Source organism: Emys orbicularis, chromosome 1 (assembly GCF_028017835.1).
Source record: "Emys orbicularis isolate rEmyOrb1 chromosome 1, rEmyOrb1.hap1, whole genome shotgun sequence".
NCBI lineage: Eukaryota > Metazoa > Chordata > Testudines > Emydidae > Emys > Emys orbicularis.
The window spans coordinates 247886841-247907194 of NC_088683.1; the positions used below are offsets into that span (position 1 = coordinate 247886841).

General features: G+C 43.3%; 1 protein-coding gene across 8 annotated transcripts in view; it reads right to left on the minus strand.

Annotated features, from left to right (window-relative positions):
- The window catches only part of INPP4A (inositol polyphosphate-4-phosphatase type I A), a 75489-nt gene that overhangs the window by 32972 nt on the left and 22163 nt on the right, over nt 1–20354 (minus strand). For 2 of the 8 annotated variants that reach the window (XM_065402279.1, XM_065402253.1), the window contains exons 10-15: nt 18990–19094; nt 17900–18008; nt 13714–13728; nt 9813–9996; nt 7281–7499; nt 5666–5804 (exon numbers count right to left, since the gene is read on the minus strand). In XM_065402279.1, coding sequence (XP_065258351.1) covers nt 5666–5804; nt 7281–7499; nt 9813–9996; nt 13714–13728; nt 17900–18008; nt 18990–19094 — 771 coding nt within the window. Of the gene's footprint in view, nt 1–5536; nt 5805–7280; nt 7500–9812; nt 9997–13713; nt 13732–17899; nt 18009–18989; nt 19095–20354 lie in introns of all 8 variants that reach the window. The other 6 variants (XM_065402270.1, XM_065402246.1, XM_065402284.1 and 3 more) reach the window with 4 other exon arrangements.

Sequence of the window (20354 nt, forward strand, 5' to 3'; positions counted from 1 at the left end):
TAACAGCTGCTCCGCGATCGGCTCCCGCGGGCGGACCCGCGACAGTGAGACGACGGCGATCGACACCCGGGACTGCAGCGGCAGTGCCGTGGCGGGGTCCTGGAGCGGGACGCCGAACGGGAATGATGTCGACATCCATGCCGTGACCGGCTACGATAACCCCTCCAAGAAAAGGACCTTTGGCGACGTCTGCCTCGGTCCCATTGGTGTTCGCTCCTCGAGGCGGAGCGGTGCCGAGAGTCTCAGTCAGACGGAACCCAACCAGACAGCCTGGTGGGCGTCAAGGGCGATCCACGTGGACTTTGCCCTGAACGGTTGCTGGGTGGTGAACGGCAGCGGGAACGTTCTCTCGACTGAGACCGGTACCGAGCTGGGGGCGACTGCAAAGATCCCGGCGGCGGCTTGCCTCTGGAGGGCAAGGCCGACATCGGCGGTGCTCCTGGTACCAGCATGGACTTAACATCCCGGGCCGCCTGCAGGGCCTCCAGCGTCGAGGGCATCTGGACATCCGGGGAGGGCTGCTCCGAATGGGCCGGGCTACTCCGTCGACTTGAGTCAGAAGTCTAGTGGCCAGTGGGAATCAAGGACTGCTCGACATGGGTCTAGCTTCTGTCCCGGTTTACTCCGGTGCTGCGGCGAAGAAGGCCTCTTTCTAGCCTTCTTGGCATGCCCCGTGGACGGGGAGCGGTGCCGACTAGTCAAGGAGGCCGAAGGGTTGCCAAACACCAACACCGCAGTGCCCGGTGCCGACTCGGAGCAGCGTGCTGGAGCTGGGGTCAGCGCGGACTCCATCAGAATAGCCAGGAGCCTAATGTCCCTTTCTCTCTTGGTCCGAGGTTTAAACGACTTGCAAATCTTGCAGTGAACGCTGAGATGGGTTTCCCCCAAACAGCGTAGACAGTCCACGTGCGGATCACTTAGTGGCATAGAACGCCTACAAGTGTCGCACGACTTAAAACCCGGAGCACAGGGCATGCCCCAGCCAGGGTGCTCTAGCTAAACTAAACTAACTAAACAATTAACTAATTACAGGTACCATACACTGAACGAACAAGCAGTTTTGGGGACGACCTACAGCAAAGCTAGAGCAGAGCAGTTCCGAAGCACCTTCACTGGCGGCAAGAAGGAACCGAGGGTGGGGGGAGCGCGCAGCTCCCCTTACACCGCACCATGGAGGCGCCACTCCAGGGGTCACTGGGGCGCTCCCCTATGGGTACTGCTAGGGGAAAAACTTCCGGCACTGGTGCACGTGGTGAACACACACATCTATTGTGGAATACGCATGAGCAATCACACGAAGAAGAACTACTTTGGATAAATAAAACCTGCATAACATTCAGTAAAGATTTTAGCATAGCAAAAAAATCAGTTTTTAAAGCGAATATCTGAGTCTATTGCAACATTTTATTTCTAAAATATTTCTTCAGCTTTCTGGATACGTCTCCCCTTTCACGTTTCAGACAATGTTTCCCTTCACAACAATTCACCCTTAGAATAAGCATGGAAAATACTTTCAACAGCGCTTTACTATGCCACTTTCACCAAATTTAGAACTGTTTGGGGGGGGGGGGGTTGGTTTCTTTAATCCCAAATTATTATTAATCTCTAGCCAATGGTCATGGTTACATAAATTAAATGTTTCCCACACAAGTACTTATAGAAAGGAGGGTATGTATTTCTATTCTGATGCATGTCAGTCAAGGAAATGTTATGCTTCTGAGGGCTTGTCTTCACATACAGCACTACTGTAGTTCTGTATGTGAAGAGGCTCCTATGCCAAAGGGAGAGTTTCTCCTGTCAGCGTAGTTAATCCACCTCCCTGAGAGGAGGTATCTATGTCGATGGGCAAAGCCCTCCCATTGACATAGTGTTGTCTACAAAGTGCTGTCAGGCACGTTATTTGCAGTGGCTTCCAATTCATTTCTGGTACAATTCAAGTAGTTGGTTTTGACCTATGGAACAGCTGGGGTCCAGGCTACTTCAGAAACGACTTCTCTCCTCATAATCTTATAGCTGGGATCAACACTCAGATTGACAGATTTGTACAACCGGGAGACAGGGGCAGGGCATTCCTGGCAGAGTGCCCACAACTCTGGAACTTGCTGTACTCCCTCGTCTAACAGCGCCCAAATTCATGCACCTTCAGGGCATATTTACTTCAGCTATTCTTGATGGTGTGGTTTAAGTGAGCAGGTTGTAGGAAGGAGGTTGTTTTGGTTTTGGGGTGAGGATGGGGGTAGAGTTCCAGATGGCTACAGATATTTTCTGCTGCACAAAACAGTAGGTAGGGAGATGCATCTAATATCATTTTCATATTAAATGAATGTTAAGATCCAGAGTAGAAGTGGGTGAAGCAATATTAAAAGCTGTAAGCACAGTTTTAAAGAAAAGGGCTGTTCTAAAACAGTTTTGACATAAATCTGCCTGCATGGCCATGACGTCTGACCACATTCCACCCACAGCTACACCAGCTTCTCCCTAGTTCTTTTAATAAAAAATCCAAAACGTGTTTTGGAAAACTTCAGGTTTCAGTACTCTGAATGTTAACACTGAAGTTGTTCACTATTAACATGAGACACCTAATGAGTTGAGCACAAGTGTGCACATTGAAATTTATTGATTCATCATGTTACTGTTTTCAACCAATAAGTGGCCAGGAAAGGTTCAATGAGTGAACAAACAGAATATATTGCCACACACATTTGTTACCAGATCACTCTAAAACAGAGCAATACATTTTACTAAAATGCTCTCTATTTAACATATATGATCAATAAGTTAAAGGAGTCAACCTTCCAGCTCCTGTGTGCTATAAAGCAATCAGTGTGAGAGGTCTACTAAGTAGTCTTCTCTACTACGTTTATTTTAGTTATATTTACAAATTACATTGGATCCATAGATCTTAATAGCAATACATTCAACATGTTCCCTTCATATATATTATTTAAGCAAATATCAGCTTATGTAATTGTTGTTCTGGTGCTCAAATAATTGAAGCAGAAAGAAAATACTCAAACAATTCTAATATGATAGCTTATTAATATAAAATACCCAGAAATATAGGATATTCTCGGAAAAAAACCCGGCAATTTAGAACATTCAGCAAATCATATGCAACAGACATTCAATTGTATACCATATGCTGTTAAAAAGTTAACTTAAAAACTAAACAACTTTTGTATTAAAAATTAACATCTCTTACTGTGCTAAAATATTAATAGTGGAATGAACATGAAGTCACAGGCATGCAAAAATAGTGGAAGGAAGAGGCATGAAATACCACAGAGTATGAAACATGGAAATGTTCAAAACCCAAATGACCTTTTCTAAGACTAACCACTGCTTGATCTGTTCTATGAAAATGATTATCATGAAAACTTGCAAGGGTAGAAAATTTGTAAACCTAAAATGGAGCTTCAAAGTAGGATTAGTTTAAGAATTTCTCTCACTCACATGCTTAAGGCATTATTTATTTACAATATATTTGGCACCATTTGAACCTATAGTTTTGATAGTGTTATTTAGTTTACAGCTGAACTAGCAGGAGAATAGACTAGAATGATCTTTTCTTTCCTACATTTTATGCTTGTACTATACAATCCGACTGATTGATTATTTTGATACCACATATTACCATAACTTTGCTTAAATGCTTGAGCCAATTTTAAGGCAACCTTTCCATGCAAACCAACAGTAACTTTTAAATAGCTGAATGCATTATTTTCAGTCAGTTTATACATGCTAATATACAGAGAAGTTCACAGTTACACCTTAAGGCTGATTCAACTGCCATTTAACTCACTGAAAAGGCAGTTTGATTGGGCCCTATATTATAACTGCCCCAGACAATCACATTGGTGACGAAGGGGAAAAACTTGCCAGGAGCCCCTCCTTCCCTCATGCTTCCTAACGGGACAAAACCATCAACTGGAGTGCAGCAGGGGTACTACTAGCACTACTGACAGCCCCGACTGGCCAGTAAGTCTGTTGGGGTAGAGGGTGCCTGGAGAATTGCACTAGTGCAGTGTTTCCCAAACTTGGGATGCCGCTTGTGTAAGGAAAGCCCCTGGCAGGCCAGGCCGGTTTGTTTACCTGCCGCGTCCGCAGGTCCAGCCGATCACAGCTCCCACTGGCCGCGGTTCGCCGCTCCAGGCCAATGGGAGCTGCTGGAAGCGGTGGCCAGTACGTCCCTCGGCCCACGCCGCTTTCAGCAGCTCCCATTGGCCTGGATCAGCGAACCACGGCCAGTGGGAACCGCGATCGGCCAAACCTGCGGACGCAGCAGGTGAACAAACCGGCCTGGCCTGCCAGGGGCTTTCCTTACACAAGCGGCGTCCCAAGTTTGGGAAACACTGCACTAGTGGAAAGGTGAGAGGGAGCGCACACTACACATTTTCAAAACGCGTTGCAGAGGCCACTAGTAAGTGTGCTTTGCCCTTCCCCCGCCCCCAGGGCCCTGAAAGCATTTTGCCTATTCTGCCATTTTACAGATGGGTGAACTGACACGACACCTGAAGAGATTACAGCCAAAATGTTCCAACAAAGGTGCCTGTATGTAGGCACCTAAATGCATATTTAGCTATGTAGGTCAAAGTAGCTTGATTTTCAAATTCTCATTGACTTCAATGGGAACTACAATTTTGGCACATCTGAAATTCAGATCACTTTGACTTAGGTACCTAAGTACAGATTTAACTGCCTCACTTTAAGGCACCCAGACTTGAAAAAATAAGCATAGGTGACCTGCCCAAGGCCATACAGCAAATCAGCAGCAGAGCCAGATGTAGAATTCAGGAGTTCCTGGCTCCTAGTCAAGTGCTCAGTCCACTGCACGCTGCTACCCTTCATAAATAAATAGTAGGAACAAGAGCATGTTATCCTCAGTCATCACCAGGTCACCTCATTCACCTGAGAGATACTCATTCACTTGATGAGCAGATCAGTATGAGGATAAATATCATACACATCTTAAAAACCCAATGCACCTGTCTGTTCTTAGCTCACTCTTCTGGAACCTCTCACCCAGCAGTACTTCCCTTCCACCTTTCCTGCACTCTCATTTGGCATCACACTCTGGGAGCTCAGCTCTGTTCATCAGCGTTGTATTAGTGCATGGGCCACTTTCATGTTTTATTTTATCTTTTAAAAGGTATTCTGGAATAGCCCTGAGGCAGCAGACAAGCTGATGCCAAGAGAAAAAATAATGAGATATTGGCGTAACTGTGACGGCCTGACCTATATGCTGAGTATATCATGCTATGATTCTTTCCAGATTCATTCTATTCATCTGAAATCTGGAACCTCAGCTCTCAAAACACCAAGGGTGAAATCCTGATCCCACTGGAGTCAATGGGAGTTTTGCCGTTGATTTCAGTGGGGCCAGAATTTCACTTCAAAGGTTAGCAACTCCAAACTCACCCAGGCCCCTTTGTCTGGTATCTTGTCTATTTAAAAAATGTAGAATTTGACATAAAGATTAATTAAAAGGTTTGAGAAATATGCCAACATACAGCAAAGCAGGGTCTGTCATACGCACTTGTGTTTCTGTAAGAATGGCATGCAGAGGATGATATGGTTGAAGATGGTGGTGAGGATGATGGTGGTGAGGATGAGGTCTCATCTAAGCCTTTTGGATTTATCCAGTAGGCACGAGTATCCCGATTACCTTTCTTACTAGTACAGCTGATGTCACACTGGAAAACATCTTCACAGCTATCACTGTGCAAACGCTCTTTCTGGAGAAGTTTGTCCACTCTCTGAATAATGCACTCCAGACTTTTGTCAACATTCAACCAAACTTTTTCCTTGAAAGAAAAACATCCCCTTTTAAATTATGAAGATCCCAACATTAGATGACAAGTACATTTGCAAAAAAGAGATACTTTGCCCGCTGTGGTTCTAGACACAATTGCTTAGGAAAGTTTGCACTTTGCCATTGCATTTATACATACATACTCCATATGTATCTATATAAGTTAAAGTGACATCCAAATGGTAAGCTGCAGAGCTGTGTGATAAATTTGTCATACAATTCTGACTCTCTTAAGCCATCTGCCCACTAATCCATCTCCCCAGGTATTATTTCAACTTCAAATGCACTTTTTTTTTTAAACCATCAACCTAACAGGGAAAATGTTTCTTCCTCCTTCAGCCAAATGTGGAATTTTCTTCTCAAAAGTTACACCTGCCCGAGGTCCAGAGTGGATAAAGTTTAGTCCTGGGCCAGTGACAGCTTTTCGATCCCTAAAAAATTGTTACTTTAAATTCCAGTGCCTGTGTTCTTGCATAACTAGAAATGGAACTTAGTACCACCGGAAAGGGAAGTCCCCAGCTTACCAATGGGACCCATCACTCACTTCTAGCTTTAAAATGGCTAGAGAGAGCTTAATTTAAAGCCTTGCTATTTTTAGGTACAGAAAGACTATTTTAGTTCATTTTAGAGGGTTTTTGGTGTCTCCCTTAAGTGAAGATGCTCCTACACCGACGGGAGAGAGTTCTCCTGTCGCCGTAGTTAATCCACCTCCCCGAGAGGCAGTAGCTGTGTCGACGGGAGAAGACATTGACATAGCACTGTGTACACGGGGGGGGGGGGAGAGGAGTGTGGGTGTTAGATCGGTATAACTTAGTTGCTCAGGGGTGTTGATATTTCACATCCCTAAGCAACATAGTTAAACCAACATAGATCTGCAGTGTAGACCTGATCTGACTCTGCTATTATGCAAGAGACTCAGACTAATTTTTCAGTGCCTGCTTCTGCTCCTGCTGATCAAAGGGCAGACAGAGAGAGGATGAAAGGAACATTTCAAGATACTTATCAGCGACCCCTTTGGATAACTAAAAACATGTCTACCTATGAGGACTACAGTGGCATTGCTAAGGCACCATACCCCGTAGTGTAGATGCAGTTTATAGTGACGGAAGGAATTATTCCATTGCTGTCAGAACCCCACCTCCCTAAGCTACAGTAACTAGGTCGAGAGAAGCATTCTTTCATCAACCTAATTGCGTCTACACTTAAAATATAGGTTGGCATAGCTATGGCACATGGGATGTGGATTTTTAACACCCCTGAGTGCTATAGCTACGTCAGCCTACATTTTAAGTGTAGACCAGACCTAACACATGCAGTGTTGTGCTCCAAAATAAGACTTGTAGATATCGGTGACCGGTGGCTAGTAGCTACATGCTAAGGGGCATAGGGCTAGGGAATAAAGGGATACTGAAAGGGGAAAAAAGGAGATGACATCAGCAGGCCTCATCCCTCCATTCAGCAAACCTACCCATTCCTCTTCATGCCAATCCACCTGCAGAGAAGATCGGCTATTTCTTCCTGTCCATCTTGCCACAAGAGTGTCTTGATCATTCCTTAGCATCACTTGTTCCCCCTCTCCAGCGGTTGGAGATGCCTTTGAGGCTATATAATCTGGCCTTGCAGCATTTAATCCATGTATTGAATTTGCCAATAACTTGCAATCACAGACAGTGACAAGCTGCCGCGTCTAAAAACGATAGAAAACAGAATTTGAAAGCATTTTCACTTTTAAATCCTTATCTACATTCTTATTTTTTCATTAAAAAAAACACAACCTCATTTTGCAGCAGGGACTTAAAAGGACGTATAGGAAGCAAAAATGTGAAGTGTAATTTTCAAAAATGTGTACTGACATTTTAGGACTACACATGCTGAAAATTTAACAAATATCTACAGTTCCTAGTGCCTCTACCTAGAGCCAGCACTTCATTTTCTGTTAAGTCTTTAAAAAAAAAAAAAAAAAAAACTCAGGCACCTTCATACAGTCCACAGAAATTGGTCTCCTCTGGTATGGCAATGGCAATGTTCCATTTAGTTTAATATCCCGTCTCAGTCGGCGGCTAATGATACATGCTTCAGAAGAAGGCATGAAACATCCACCTCACTGTGCAATACTGTACCCTGGGGGGAATTTCTTCCTTATTCTGGCAAATGATGTACGTAAGCCCTGAAGCATGAGGATTGCTGACCTACCTTTCTCCTAGATAACATAACTTCAGATACTATTCTTATTCACCTATTTTAAAAAAAGCTTACTAAACTATGTGCCTTAACAATATCCAGCAGCAGAGAATCCACAGGTCAGATATACACTATGTACAAGTATTTTCTTCTGTATATTTTTAACTTTAATTTCATCACATACGTTCTTCCATTATGGGAAAGTATACAGGCACCCCAAGTGGGTATACAGTAAACTGACTATCAAATGCATTCTCTGTCATAGGGTACTGCTTATTTATTAGCTATGCTTTCTTAGAACTCAGAATACTACAACAAAAGAATTCTAAAACTGCATTTGTTCTTGTCCTTGTAAATAAGTTTCATTCTGATTACCCGTTCAGTCCGTTTTTATTGAGTGGAGTGTAGCCCAGTGGGCCAGCTTATCTCTATTATAGTCACTGCTTTGCATTATATTCTGCTTTATCATATTCAGCAGTAATGCAAGGAACCTACAGGCTTGTATCCTGTAAGTCATTGGCTTCAGCAGTTAGCATGAGGCTTGAGGCCTATGACCTTTGGCATAGATAAACTTAAGTAACTCATAAGTTTTGGAGAATTGGAAATAGTGTGTGTGTGGGGGTGGGGGGGGGGGGGGGGAATCTTATCCATAATGACATCAGCCAACCATAGAACATGAACTGATACCAGCTTCTGGTCGGAACATCCAACCGCAAGAGTGCCATGACAATGAATTGACGTATATGATAATGGGGTGAAATCATAAATACACTGACCTATAGAAGAAGGACACCTTAACATTGGTAAGGGGAGGAAATACAAATAAGGAAGAGGGGAGAAACCCCTATTGAATATGCATTAGACATGGTAACGTCAGCGTAACATATTATAAAAGTGGCATCCCAGGGCAGTAGGGGTAGAGAGATGTAGCCCTTGGGAGGGGCCAGAATGATGGCCACTGATGAAGATGAGGAAGGTGACGAGGAAGACAATGGCTAACTTTTCAGGCTGTTCTGCAAGGGATGGTGAGAGTATGGATGTTCAGTTGTACTTTCTATATTATCTCTATCTACCTTACTGAGTTAGAGTGTCTTTGACTTTGCTAAATGTATTAATAAATTATTTATTTGTAAATATAAAAGAGCTCCTATAGTGTGAGTGTTGCACCTGTGCACATCGGGGTTCCCAACTATAAAATAATTTAAATAATACCGGGCCTGATCTTGGGACAAGAACTTGTCAACCCTCAAAGTGATAACTGGGGATTTTTATTCATAATCTATAGATCAGGCTACAGGAGTCAAATATTAATTGAACAGCATCACTACAATTTGCCCCAAGTTCATGTCATTATTATACAAATGAAATGATAACGAAGACTCCTTGTGGTGTTCCGGTTTCTTCAAGTTCCTGTTGCATGATAGCTTATTCAGAAATGAGCTCAACAAACCAGTCAGTGGTTATAGAGACAAGCGTATGAAAGTGAATTTAGGATTTTCTTCTCTGGGATGTTGTGACTGGACACGTGGCGGAGGTGATACTTTAAACTTGGGAAAGGAAGCCAATAGGTATCAGTCTTCTTTCTCAGTCCTCACCACTCCATCCATAGGAGGTGGAAGCAAGAGTGAGTGGAAGAGAAGAGAAAACCTGAATAAATGGTGGCAAATTCAAAAATCCCTGGATTTATCTTCCAATTGCGGCTGAGTGGGGCCACAAGAGAGACCATTTTGGGATTTTTCAGGGAGCTCACAAAAAAGGGGTGCTTCAGAATGTGTCTCACTTCACTTTTATCAATGATTTTGTTTTGTTGTTCTCATACCTTATCTGCCAAAATGGCAAGTGATCTTTCAAGGCCATTAGCTGATCTATCCTTGGCAGCTCTTGAGAGCCTTTCAGCATAGTAACTGACTTGAGTTTTCAGGGTGTTGATTTGTGCAATAATCTCCTTTGCTCTAATAATGTCCTGTGGTATGTATATTATAGACTGAGAGCTTGTTGAAGTGCTGAAAAAGAAGAAACAATTTAAAAACAATCTATCAGAAGGTATAAACACTCTAGTCACACTTCTTCATGCCGAAAAAGGAATTGTGGACAACAAAATTTACCTAAGCTAACAATTAACCATGGAAGACCAATGGGCAATTAAACAGCAGGAACACTTATACCTGAGCACCTCTGCATTTAATGAAAACATTCAGATGCTAAATGACTGTGCTCACAGATCACATACAGGAGGGACAATTTTCTGAGGAGAATGTGTATGACAAATTTTGCCAGCAGAGACAAAACCAGTTTCCTTAGGTTGCTTGCTCCACTCTCCCTCTTCCCAAAACACAGACACTTTACACAGTTACATCTGATATCTCCTTGCCAGGTTAGGAATTTTAGCCTTGTCTCCACACAACGATATCACTTTAACTACACCAGCAGAGTTAAAGCTGTACAACCCATTCTACTGTGGACAAAGTTATACTGATATCATAGTACTTACACTAGTATAGCTTATTCCCAGATGAGAAGGAGAATAGACTACACCAGTAAAATGCATCTTTATATCAGTGTAACTGCATCCACAGTAGGGTTGACCCATTATAACTATTTGGGGGTGGGGGGGAAGGCCACACCCTGAACTGAAATAGTTATACCAGTAGAAAGACTCTAATCCTGAAACTCGGGCTGCGGAGCTATACAATTGCAGTGTAGATGTTCAGGCTCAGGCTGGAGCCTGGGGTCTAGGACCTCGTGGGGCTTCAGTCCGAGCCATAGATCTCCACTGCAATTCTATGACCCTGCAGTCGGAGTCAGCTGACATGTACCAGCTGCATGGAACAGCATGCAGATGTTTTATTGTCTTTGTCTCTGCTCAGGGTGTGATAAGCGTCCTTGCCTATTCTGGATGAAGTGTCAAGTCAAAGATGCCTAAACTGGCACACGTTAATTTATTTCTCCTCCTTCTCACTTCTTCCTGTCATTAATTGCTTCATTGTAGCCATTAGACATAAAAGTACCTACTGTTATTGTAAATGCCAGCTGTTTGGTGAACAAAGCCATGCTTAGCATATCAGAGAGCCTAATTTCCCAGGTGCAATTGCTCCAAATCACTATCTCTGAGGAGTCTGAATTCTTTTGCTTTGGGGGAAGGGTGGGGGGGAGTTAAGCCACTGATCGGGAACATATTTTAATTTTTATAAACTTTTTCAAGGAAACTACAGGAATGTGTATTCTACTTCTGGGGGAATTCTGCACCACTGCACGTGTGCATAATTAATGTGCCATACATATTTGTGTGTGTGTGTGTGTGTGTGTGTGTGTGTGTGTGTGTGTGTGTGTGTGTGTGCAGAAAATAGCTTCTGCCAGAAAGTTGCTGCAGTTCCGTGTTTTGCCCACCAGAGGGCGATGTGGTGATAGAACAGAGCAGCCGCTCCCAGCCAGACAGAGAAGAGAAAGAGCCTGCAGTGCCTTCTTCACAGTGCCTGTTGGGCCAGGTCAGGAGACAGAGTATATGGGGAGACAGACAGCCCGGGGCTGCTGGGGAGTCAGACAAGGACTCATAAGGGCTAGTGCGGGAGGATGGATTGGGACAGGAGCTGAATGGGAATGGAGTGCAGGGCCACATGGGGACAGGGCCACATGAGGGAAGGTGGATGGCTGAGTGGGGGCCCAGAGACACATAAGGAGAGAGGGTGCAGGGCCACATGGAGATGGGGGAGTGGGTGTCTGAGTTGGGGTGCAGGGACACATGTGGACAGGAGATGCAGGGACGCATGGGGATAGGGGCAGATGTGCCAGACTGAATGGGAGAGGCTAGGGGTCAGCCAAGGTCTGCATGGAAGAAGTTCCCTAACAATCCCTCCCCGTCCCCTCAAAAAACCTGTTCCATACTTTTCCCACCCATACCCAACAACCCTCCAAGTTCATACCCAAGCTCCTTCCCAGCAATTACTTCCCTCTCCCTTAGCTCCTCCATTAACCCTGACTCCCCCAAGCCTTTGCACTGCTTCTGAGGGGTACGGGAAATACGGTTCTGTATTGTAGTTTAAATTAATTATTACTCAGAGTTCTGTATTAATATGCCTAGTAAGGAATCTATTTGTCAAAAAACATTTCCTGAATCTTTTTTGTTGTCTGTAGACATACTTGCTGACAGGTATTTTGAAGTAAATTAGCAAAATAATTGAAATTGGTGTGATTATATTGTGTTATTTTGACAAATAAAATATGCATAATTTTAAAATATTGTGTGCAGAATTTTTAATTTTTTGGTGCAGAATTCCCCCAAGTGTAATAGTCACTTTTACAGAGTGCTTATGAGATAATGCAGGAGCCTCTCATAGGGCACACTTAAAAAGCAACTGTCCCAGAAATCAATCTGAAGGCATTTTCATAGATAAATAGATTTTAAGGCCAGAATGGACCATTATGATTATCCAGTCTGACCTCCTTTAAAAGGATAAGTACCATGTTTGAAGGATGTAATGCAGACATAACCCCTGAAACAGGCATCATTCTGTGTTCCTCTGGTCACACACCTTTCTACAGAAGGTCATCTGATCCCCTACACTCCTATCCATACATGAAATAGATCTCCTTTTTAAGGACTTTTACTGCATTCTGATTCAGCCTACTCCACGGTGTCCAATGTTACTGTTGACAATTCCTCTGAGCAATTTCTTTCCACTACAGAAGGGTTAACATGCAGAAAGATGATGTATTTGGCAGGAAGGCCATGCAGCATGTTCAGATTATACTCTTATTTAAAAATAAATACATTTCCCTGGGATGATCAGAGGAAAGAAATTATTATGGCATGAAGTTCACACGTATTCATTTTCCAAACTGCAATCACTCTTTCAAATGAACAGCTGTCATTCTGCATAAGTAAGCTATATTATATGCTTAATAGATCCTTATCCTTAACATTTTTTAAAAAAGAACACACAAGCTGCACGTCACTAGATGTGTAAAGTTATAAATAAACTATTTGCATTCTGTGGTGCTTTCAGAAGACATACATGGTCTAATCTGATCAGGGCCTGATCCAAAACCCACCGGAGACAATGAGAGTCTTTCTATTGACTTCAGTGGGCTTCAGATCAGGCCATAAGAAGTACGGTCATAATAATCAGCAAATCAACTCCAAGTACTTTAGCTCAAAGCAGAAGCACTGCTTCACCATCAAACCACTGATTAACCTTTCACTTTTTCTCCTACAGCACTAAACAAAGTAGGAATAAAATTAAGGGGGGAAAACTGCACAAGGGTTAAGAAAAAGTGTTTAAGTGCAGAGATAAATTTCAAAAATATAAACCAGGCCCATTATAACATCATAAAGGCTTAAAGTTATGTGTTATCCAGTAGAAGTGAAAGGTTCAAAAACGGTTTTGTGTAGCTTTCTCTCTGCCTCTCTGTTATCTGTTTTTCTTTGGAAGTAACAGAGGAACAGATGAACACATTGTATTATTCTAATTTGCAAAGTCTCCTGACTTCATAAAAATCAGAGAGGTATGAAGTTAGCTGTTCATTACAAAATAAAAGTTGCAGTTGGAAGGACCAATTCATTCATACATCATGTTCTACTAAGCATTTAAAGCATAATTAATGGTGTTATGATGCACGACATTAAAAAAATCTGCACTCTTTAAAATACACCAATGTTTGCCCCATCCCAAAAGAAAAAAAAAACACCTCTCTCCACAAACTCTCAGAAACAGAAAACTCACCAACATTCCTCATAACTGCTAAAAAAAAAAAAAACCAAAATAAAATTAGCAGATTGTTTGCAAATACTGAAAGCAGAAAACAAAGCAAAGTAAGTTTGGGAAAATATTTTAAATTGCTTAATATTTTCAAAAAGGCATGTGCATATGATTAAACTTGTAAGCAAAATATACATATACTGCAGAATCACAGGCAAATGTGTTTTATTTGCTCTGGGTGCTGTAAGTGTAAAAGGAACACTCTTGCCAAGAAACGGAAAAAATAAAAGTCATTTGTACATAACACTGAAAATGAAAAAGATGGAATTAAATTCTGCTATATTGGTTTGTACAGCAGCAAAGATGACCACACAAAACGGACTTCTGACTACCACTTGTATTTCCTATCTATTAATAGTGGGTTCTATTCTCCCCTTTAGTGCACACTATCCCTACAAATGCTAATGAGAGATGTATGTAAACAAGGAGAGATTAGACTCTGAATACATTTTATTTAGTTACCAAAACATGCTCTACAGATTTTAATATAACATGTGATAAGGCATCCAAATGATGGGCTCTTGCTATTGACACTCTCTTGGTCTAATGACATTCAGAGATTCATACAGGGACCATTATGATTATCTAGCCTTATCTCCTACTTCGGGGTGGGCAAACTTTTTGGCCCGAGGGCCACATCTGGGTGGGGAAATTGCATGCAGGGCCACAAATGTAGGGCTGGGGCAAGGAGATTGGGGTGAGGGAGGGAGTGCGGGGTGTAGGAGGGGGTGCGGTGTGCAGGAAGGGGCTCAGGGCAAGGGGTTGGGCGCAGGAGGGCTGCGGGGTGTACGAGAGGGCTCAGGGCAGGGGTACAGGAGGGGATGCGGAGTGCGGGAAGGGACTCAGGGCAGGGGGTTGGGGTGTAGGAGGGGGTGCGGTCCAGGGCTCAGGGCAGGGGGTTGGGGTGCAGGAGGGGTGCAGCAGGGGGTCAGGGTGTAGGAGGGGCCTCAGGGCAGGTGGTTGGGGTGCAAGAGGGGTGCGGCAGGGGCCTCAGGGCAGGCGGTTAGGGTGCAGGAGGGGTGCGACGGGGGCTCAGGGCTGGGGGTCGGGGTGCAGGAGGGTTTTGGGGTGCAGGTGCCGGCCCGGCACTGCTTACCTTGAGTGGCTTCGGGGTAGCAGCGGCGTGCAGCGGGACTAAGACAGGCTCCCTGCCTGCCCTGCACCACTCCTGGAAGCGGCCGGCACCACATCCCTACGGCCCCTGGAGAAGGGGGTGCAGAGGACTCCACGCACTGCCCTCACCTGCGGGTACCTCCCCTGAAACTCCCATTGGCCGCTGTTTCCCGTTCCCAGCCAATGGGAGCTGCAGGGGGCAGTGCCTGCAGGCAAGGGCAGCACACAGAGCTCTCTGCCCCCCCATCTTCCTCAGGGGCCACAGGGACGTGGTGCCGGCTGCTTCTGGGAGCGGTGCGGGGCCAGGGAGCCTGCCTTAGCCCCACGGCGCCACAGGGGTGGCAATCCTGCGGGCAGGATCCAAAGCCCTGATGTGCCGGATCTGGCCCCTGGGCCATAATTTGCCCACCCTGTCCTATATAACACAGTCCACAGAACTAACATTCGCTACAGAAACTGAGTCTGCCACTGCAGATTGACTAGCCAGTCTTACACCTGAGATACAGTATTTTTTCCATTTACCAAAGTGTTACTGATTTATTTTATTTATCACAATACTTCTGGCTTTTTTCTCCAAAGATTAAACCCTGGTGCTTTTTTTAGGAACTATTTTATGGTTCTAATTTTATACATTAGGTTTATGATGTGATGCCTGAATTACACGTATAGGCCAAGCCCCTTTGAGTCAATGTAATTTGGTTTTCCAAGTTCCAGGACATCTCATTTTTCATTCTGCTTGCAAGGCCCCAAACTATCAGAGTAAGAAATGTTCCAAGACAGTGATGCCTGGTTAAGTGGTGAGGATGAAATGTAATAAGCATACTTGATTTTCTATGCTTCTGATCAAATATATTTTAAGATTATGTTGGTAGGTACAGTGTTTGTCCCTGCTCACTTATGTGATTTGGAGATTGTCTCAAGCCTCATTACAAAAGTACTCTAAATTAATATTGTAATAGGAGATACCCAACAGACTGAATAAGGAAACTTAGGTCCAACAGAGAAAGGGCCTGTAATTTGTGCTACCTTCCAGCAAATGATATTGCCAACAGGAAAGTTACTCTCCAACATAGGATCAGAATACCTGCAACTTTGTGAAGGCCAGAAGAAAAATGCAGGCTGGAAATGGAGGTTTTGAATAGATTTGATGGAAAAAAAGACATCAGTGGTTTAGGTGCTTTGATAAGTCAGTAATGAGGGCCCTATAAGTAACCAAGTAGGCAGATATAGAATGCTTCTGAGTTCTGAAGGGAGATTTTGGTATCAACAACAAAAAGTTCAGCCTAGCCTATTGGATTTATAGTCTTTGCTAATCCCATCCTGGAACATCTTGTATGTCAGATGCAATTATAGGAGGCAGTTGTTAGTACTGGTCTTAATACTTTACCATTACATGTACTAGTCTGACTCTAAGGTTTCAACTGGCACTGCTAGTAGCCCTATCAATTACCAAAATTAGTGCCACTGATGGTACAGTTCAGTAGCCTCCAAAAATACTGAATTGAGGTTGGTGTCCAGATCATCCCCTCTCTCTGTGCCTTCCCACCAGCTCTGACCCCGAGGCAGGCTGCAAAAGTCTCCCCTTAGCTGCAGCTGCTCCTGTAGCCCCCAAAGCGGGGTTCTACAGTAAAGATAATGCAGCCCAGAGTCATATTATCTTGCTCTTGTAAGCTCCTTGGGTATGTCTACATTGCAGCTGAGAGTGTGCCTCCCAGCTTCGGTAGAAAAGACACATGCTAGTTCTACTCAAGGTAGCAGGCTAAAAATAGCAGTGTGGGCACTGGCAATGACATGGTCTAGCTGCCCCACCCCCTAAGTCCTTTTATTCAGGTGGCTAGCCTGTGCCACTGTCTATGCTGCAACATCCACACCTCTATTTCTAAAGTGCTAGCCCAAGCAGAACTGGCACAGGTTTGTCACCTGGCTGCAAGGGCATGCTTCCTGCTGTGGAGCAGAGATACCCCTTGAAGCCTGAAGGGAAACTGTGTGTGCCTTCCCCTTCAGTGCACCTGGCCTTCTCAATTTCTGCCTCAGCCTGCAGTGTGAATGGCTAACCCCCCCCCCCCCCCCCGCCCGAGAAGCCACGGTGTGATCAGGAGCAGGGGGCATAGTACCACAGAGGTGAATTATCCCTCCTGCAGGTTAGAAAGGGGGAGATCAGTGTACAGAGGGTCCTCTCTAGGCATGCATCTAGGGGGCACACTCTGGCCTAGTATTTTTATTTTAATATGGATGGAGAACAATTAGTAACTACACAGCAGCAAAATACCTGGGGCAATATAGAGAAACCTGGAGCAACTGGCCCTATAACTAAATCCAAGTTGTTAATAAGAAACTTGCATTTGAGGAACTGCTGCTGCCTCTTAGGAAGGGTAGATCTGTCTTTGCATAAAGTTCTGAAGCTCTAGGGAAGGACCAGAGGTGGACGACTCCAGCGTAGAATGGGTGTCTAAGCATGTTGTGGTTTTAGGAAATTAGTAAGAGATAGAGTCTAAGAAATTACTTTAGCCAATTTCTATCTGACTTCAGAAGGTAAATTAGAGTAATGCTAATCTCATTTCTTCAGTTAACCACAGTCACAAATAAGGATATAGCCCAAGACAAAATTTACTTTGACTGATCTGGAAAATGCTTCCCAGATGTGCCGAGGAAGCAAGCTAAAGGGAGTGAAAGTATCAAATGTAACATACTTAAAGAGATTCCAATGATATTTTCTACCTCCACAACTAGACAGAACTTAAACTCAATTAAATCCAATTCAACACTTAAGTTGTTCAGTTTAGCTAGTTTAACAACTGTCCTGTAATATTAAATATTCCACAAAAAGTAATTTGAAAAGGAACTATCAGTAAACAAAAAACAATGGAAAAACTGTTTTTTCTCTTCTCCCTCTTTGAAAAAAGCATAGCATAATCTTCATAGTATTTGGCAGAACTTCCAAATGGAGGTGCAACAAAAACATGGAATGTGATGATTTTGCAAAGCCTGGAGATTAAGAAAAGGCAGGTGATAAGTTTATAATAACTCTTCTACTTACTGTTTCTTTGCCTCTTCAAATTTATGCAGCTTTTTCCGTAGACCCCCCGATTTAAAGCCTTGACAGTGAGCTGCTGGTGCTCCTATGGTTACTATGTCATAATTCTGATCTGGATGGACAAAAAGTGCTTACAGATGAAAGTTCACCATCTTTACTTTGGTTGAATCTGTGGAAATTCAAACTACTGAAAGGTAATTTCTCAAATACTCCTGCCAGAGACTGAAGTCTTCAGAACAATGTTGAGTGTTAAAAAGTTTGGAACTGCATTAGTGGTGAGAAGCTGCCAAGTGCTACAAAGTAAAAGACCTCTGTTTGAAACCTGGACCCCTGTTTCTTGTTCTGGAAGACCTACAAAGACAATATTCCCATGTCTGGAGATGAAGGAAGATTAACCTTGATACCTCAGCCTATCATCCCCCCTATCTGAAGGATACACAAGGCAGCTAGGGTCGACAGGTGGATGGGGCTGAACATTAAATGAAAGGAGAAAATTAGGTCTTTTACAAAGAAGCAAGTTCAACCTAAACAAGTTAATGTCTTTTTACACATCTAAAGTGCAGCGCACATGATGGCCCCTCACAATTAAATTAAACTAAAAAAAAAAGCAACAACAGGGAGGGCCTCTGATGTCATGCCAACCAGAAAAGATCCTGGTGGCTCCTAAAACCAAAGGGGATCCAGCAGATTAATCCAGTAGATACAGCACAGGGATGGAAGGTGGGAGACTTGGGTTCTGTTCCCTAGCTCTGATGCTGATATGCTACATGACCTTGGACAAGCTGATCTGCCTTTTGGTTTTGCCATCTATAAAACTGGGGTAATGATACTTACTCTACTTAAAGTGCTTTGAGATATAAGGATGGTAGCTGCAATTAAAATGTTAAATATTATTAGTACTGCACAGAAGCTACACTGGTTTGGGGGAAACTTAGCTCTGGATGGTGGAAACCCAAAAAAGAGAATAATGTGTGTACGTTATATATATATATATATATATATATACACACACACACACATATACATATACATATATACACACACACACACACACACACACACACACACATACATACACATGAGAGAGATGTACCTGATCCTGCATCATCCTGGACTCTCATTCTTTGTATGTGTAAATTTGTGGGCACGAATTCCAATTTTTTATCAGCTTTCAAGCTACTTGCTTTAAACGAAGGGCCTGAGAAATGTAACAGAAAAATATTTATTCTATATCTGCCCTATAAAACCACGACCAACTGCCAGTCTCAAAATACCAACAAATGTGGATTGGGGTTACTTTCAACACTTGTTGCACATTAGGTGGGAAGTAATACTGACAGAAAGTATGACTTACAACTAAAAGTCTGCTAGTCGGCAAGTATACCTGCAAAGCACATGCTGTTAGCAACAAGTGCCAATCACCTGCCTAAACGGCTGTGGGAACTGGATGGTGCCAGCAGCAAAGGGGGCCCGGTGCCAGCAGCGAGGAAGGGAGATACCCACTGAGGGCACCAGGTAGGCTCCTCCCCGCTTGGAGTCTCTGGCACTCATTGGCCAAGTGGGGCCAAACTGTATGATCACAAAATTGAAGGGGCAATATAGGCTTAATTTAAAATCCACTTTCAAAACCCTGTGACCAACCCTCTGGTACGAGAAGAATCCGTAATACTGGGGGAAAATGCCTATTAAAACACAAACCAATGCATAGTCAAATACATTATTTTCATTGTATTTTGATGGCACATGGTCTCTCTGTACACAAGTGCTGGAAGAGCGTACAAGAAAACAGTGCAAGAACCTGGAGAACGTATTCTTTTAAAAGAAATACTAAAAATCTTCTGATTGCAGGGGGTGAAGAAATCAATCCCTACCAGAAGAACATTTATGACAGCACTAAGCAGACAAGCAATTCTTCTAGTGCACTCCATCTCACCAGCCTATGAGAATTCATTTGTTAGGATCCCTATACTCACTTCCACTCCAATTTTGAGTAATTTATACATTGTATAGTATGGGAAAATACAACTAAACTGGAGGATGTTTACAGTTGAGGTATTCCAGGCCCCTATACAATTACTGGATTACTTTATTTATTAGTAATAAATATCATCCCTAGCCACTGGATCTGGTGGAGTCCAAATCTAAGAAGAATGAGCTGGAGTTAGATATGCACTTAGGCCCCAGTTCAGGAAGCTTTAAACACATGCTTAAGTCCCTTGCAGAATTGGTGTCTAAATGACTAGCAAAATAAGTATATATTTTAGTATTATTATTATTTTCTCTTACTGTTGTGGATCCCTGGAATCAATCCAGCAAAGCACCTAAGCACATACTTCACTTTAAGCATGGGAAAAGTCCCACTGACTTCACTAGAACATTTATCATGTGCTTACGTGCTTTGCTGGATCAAGGCCTTAGACAAAAATGGTAAATATGCAACAGTGTCAAAGCTACAGGT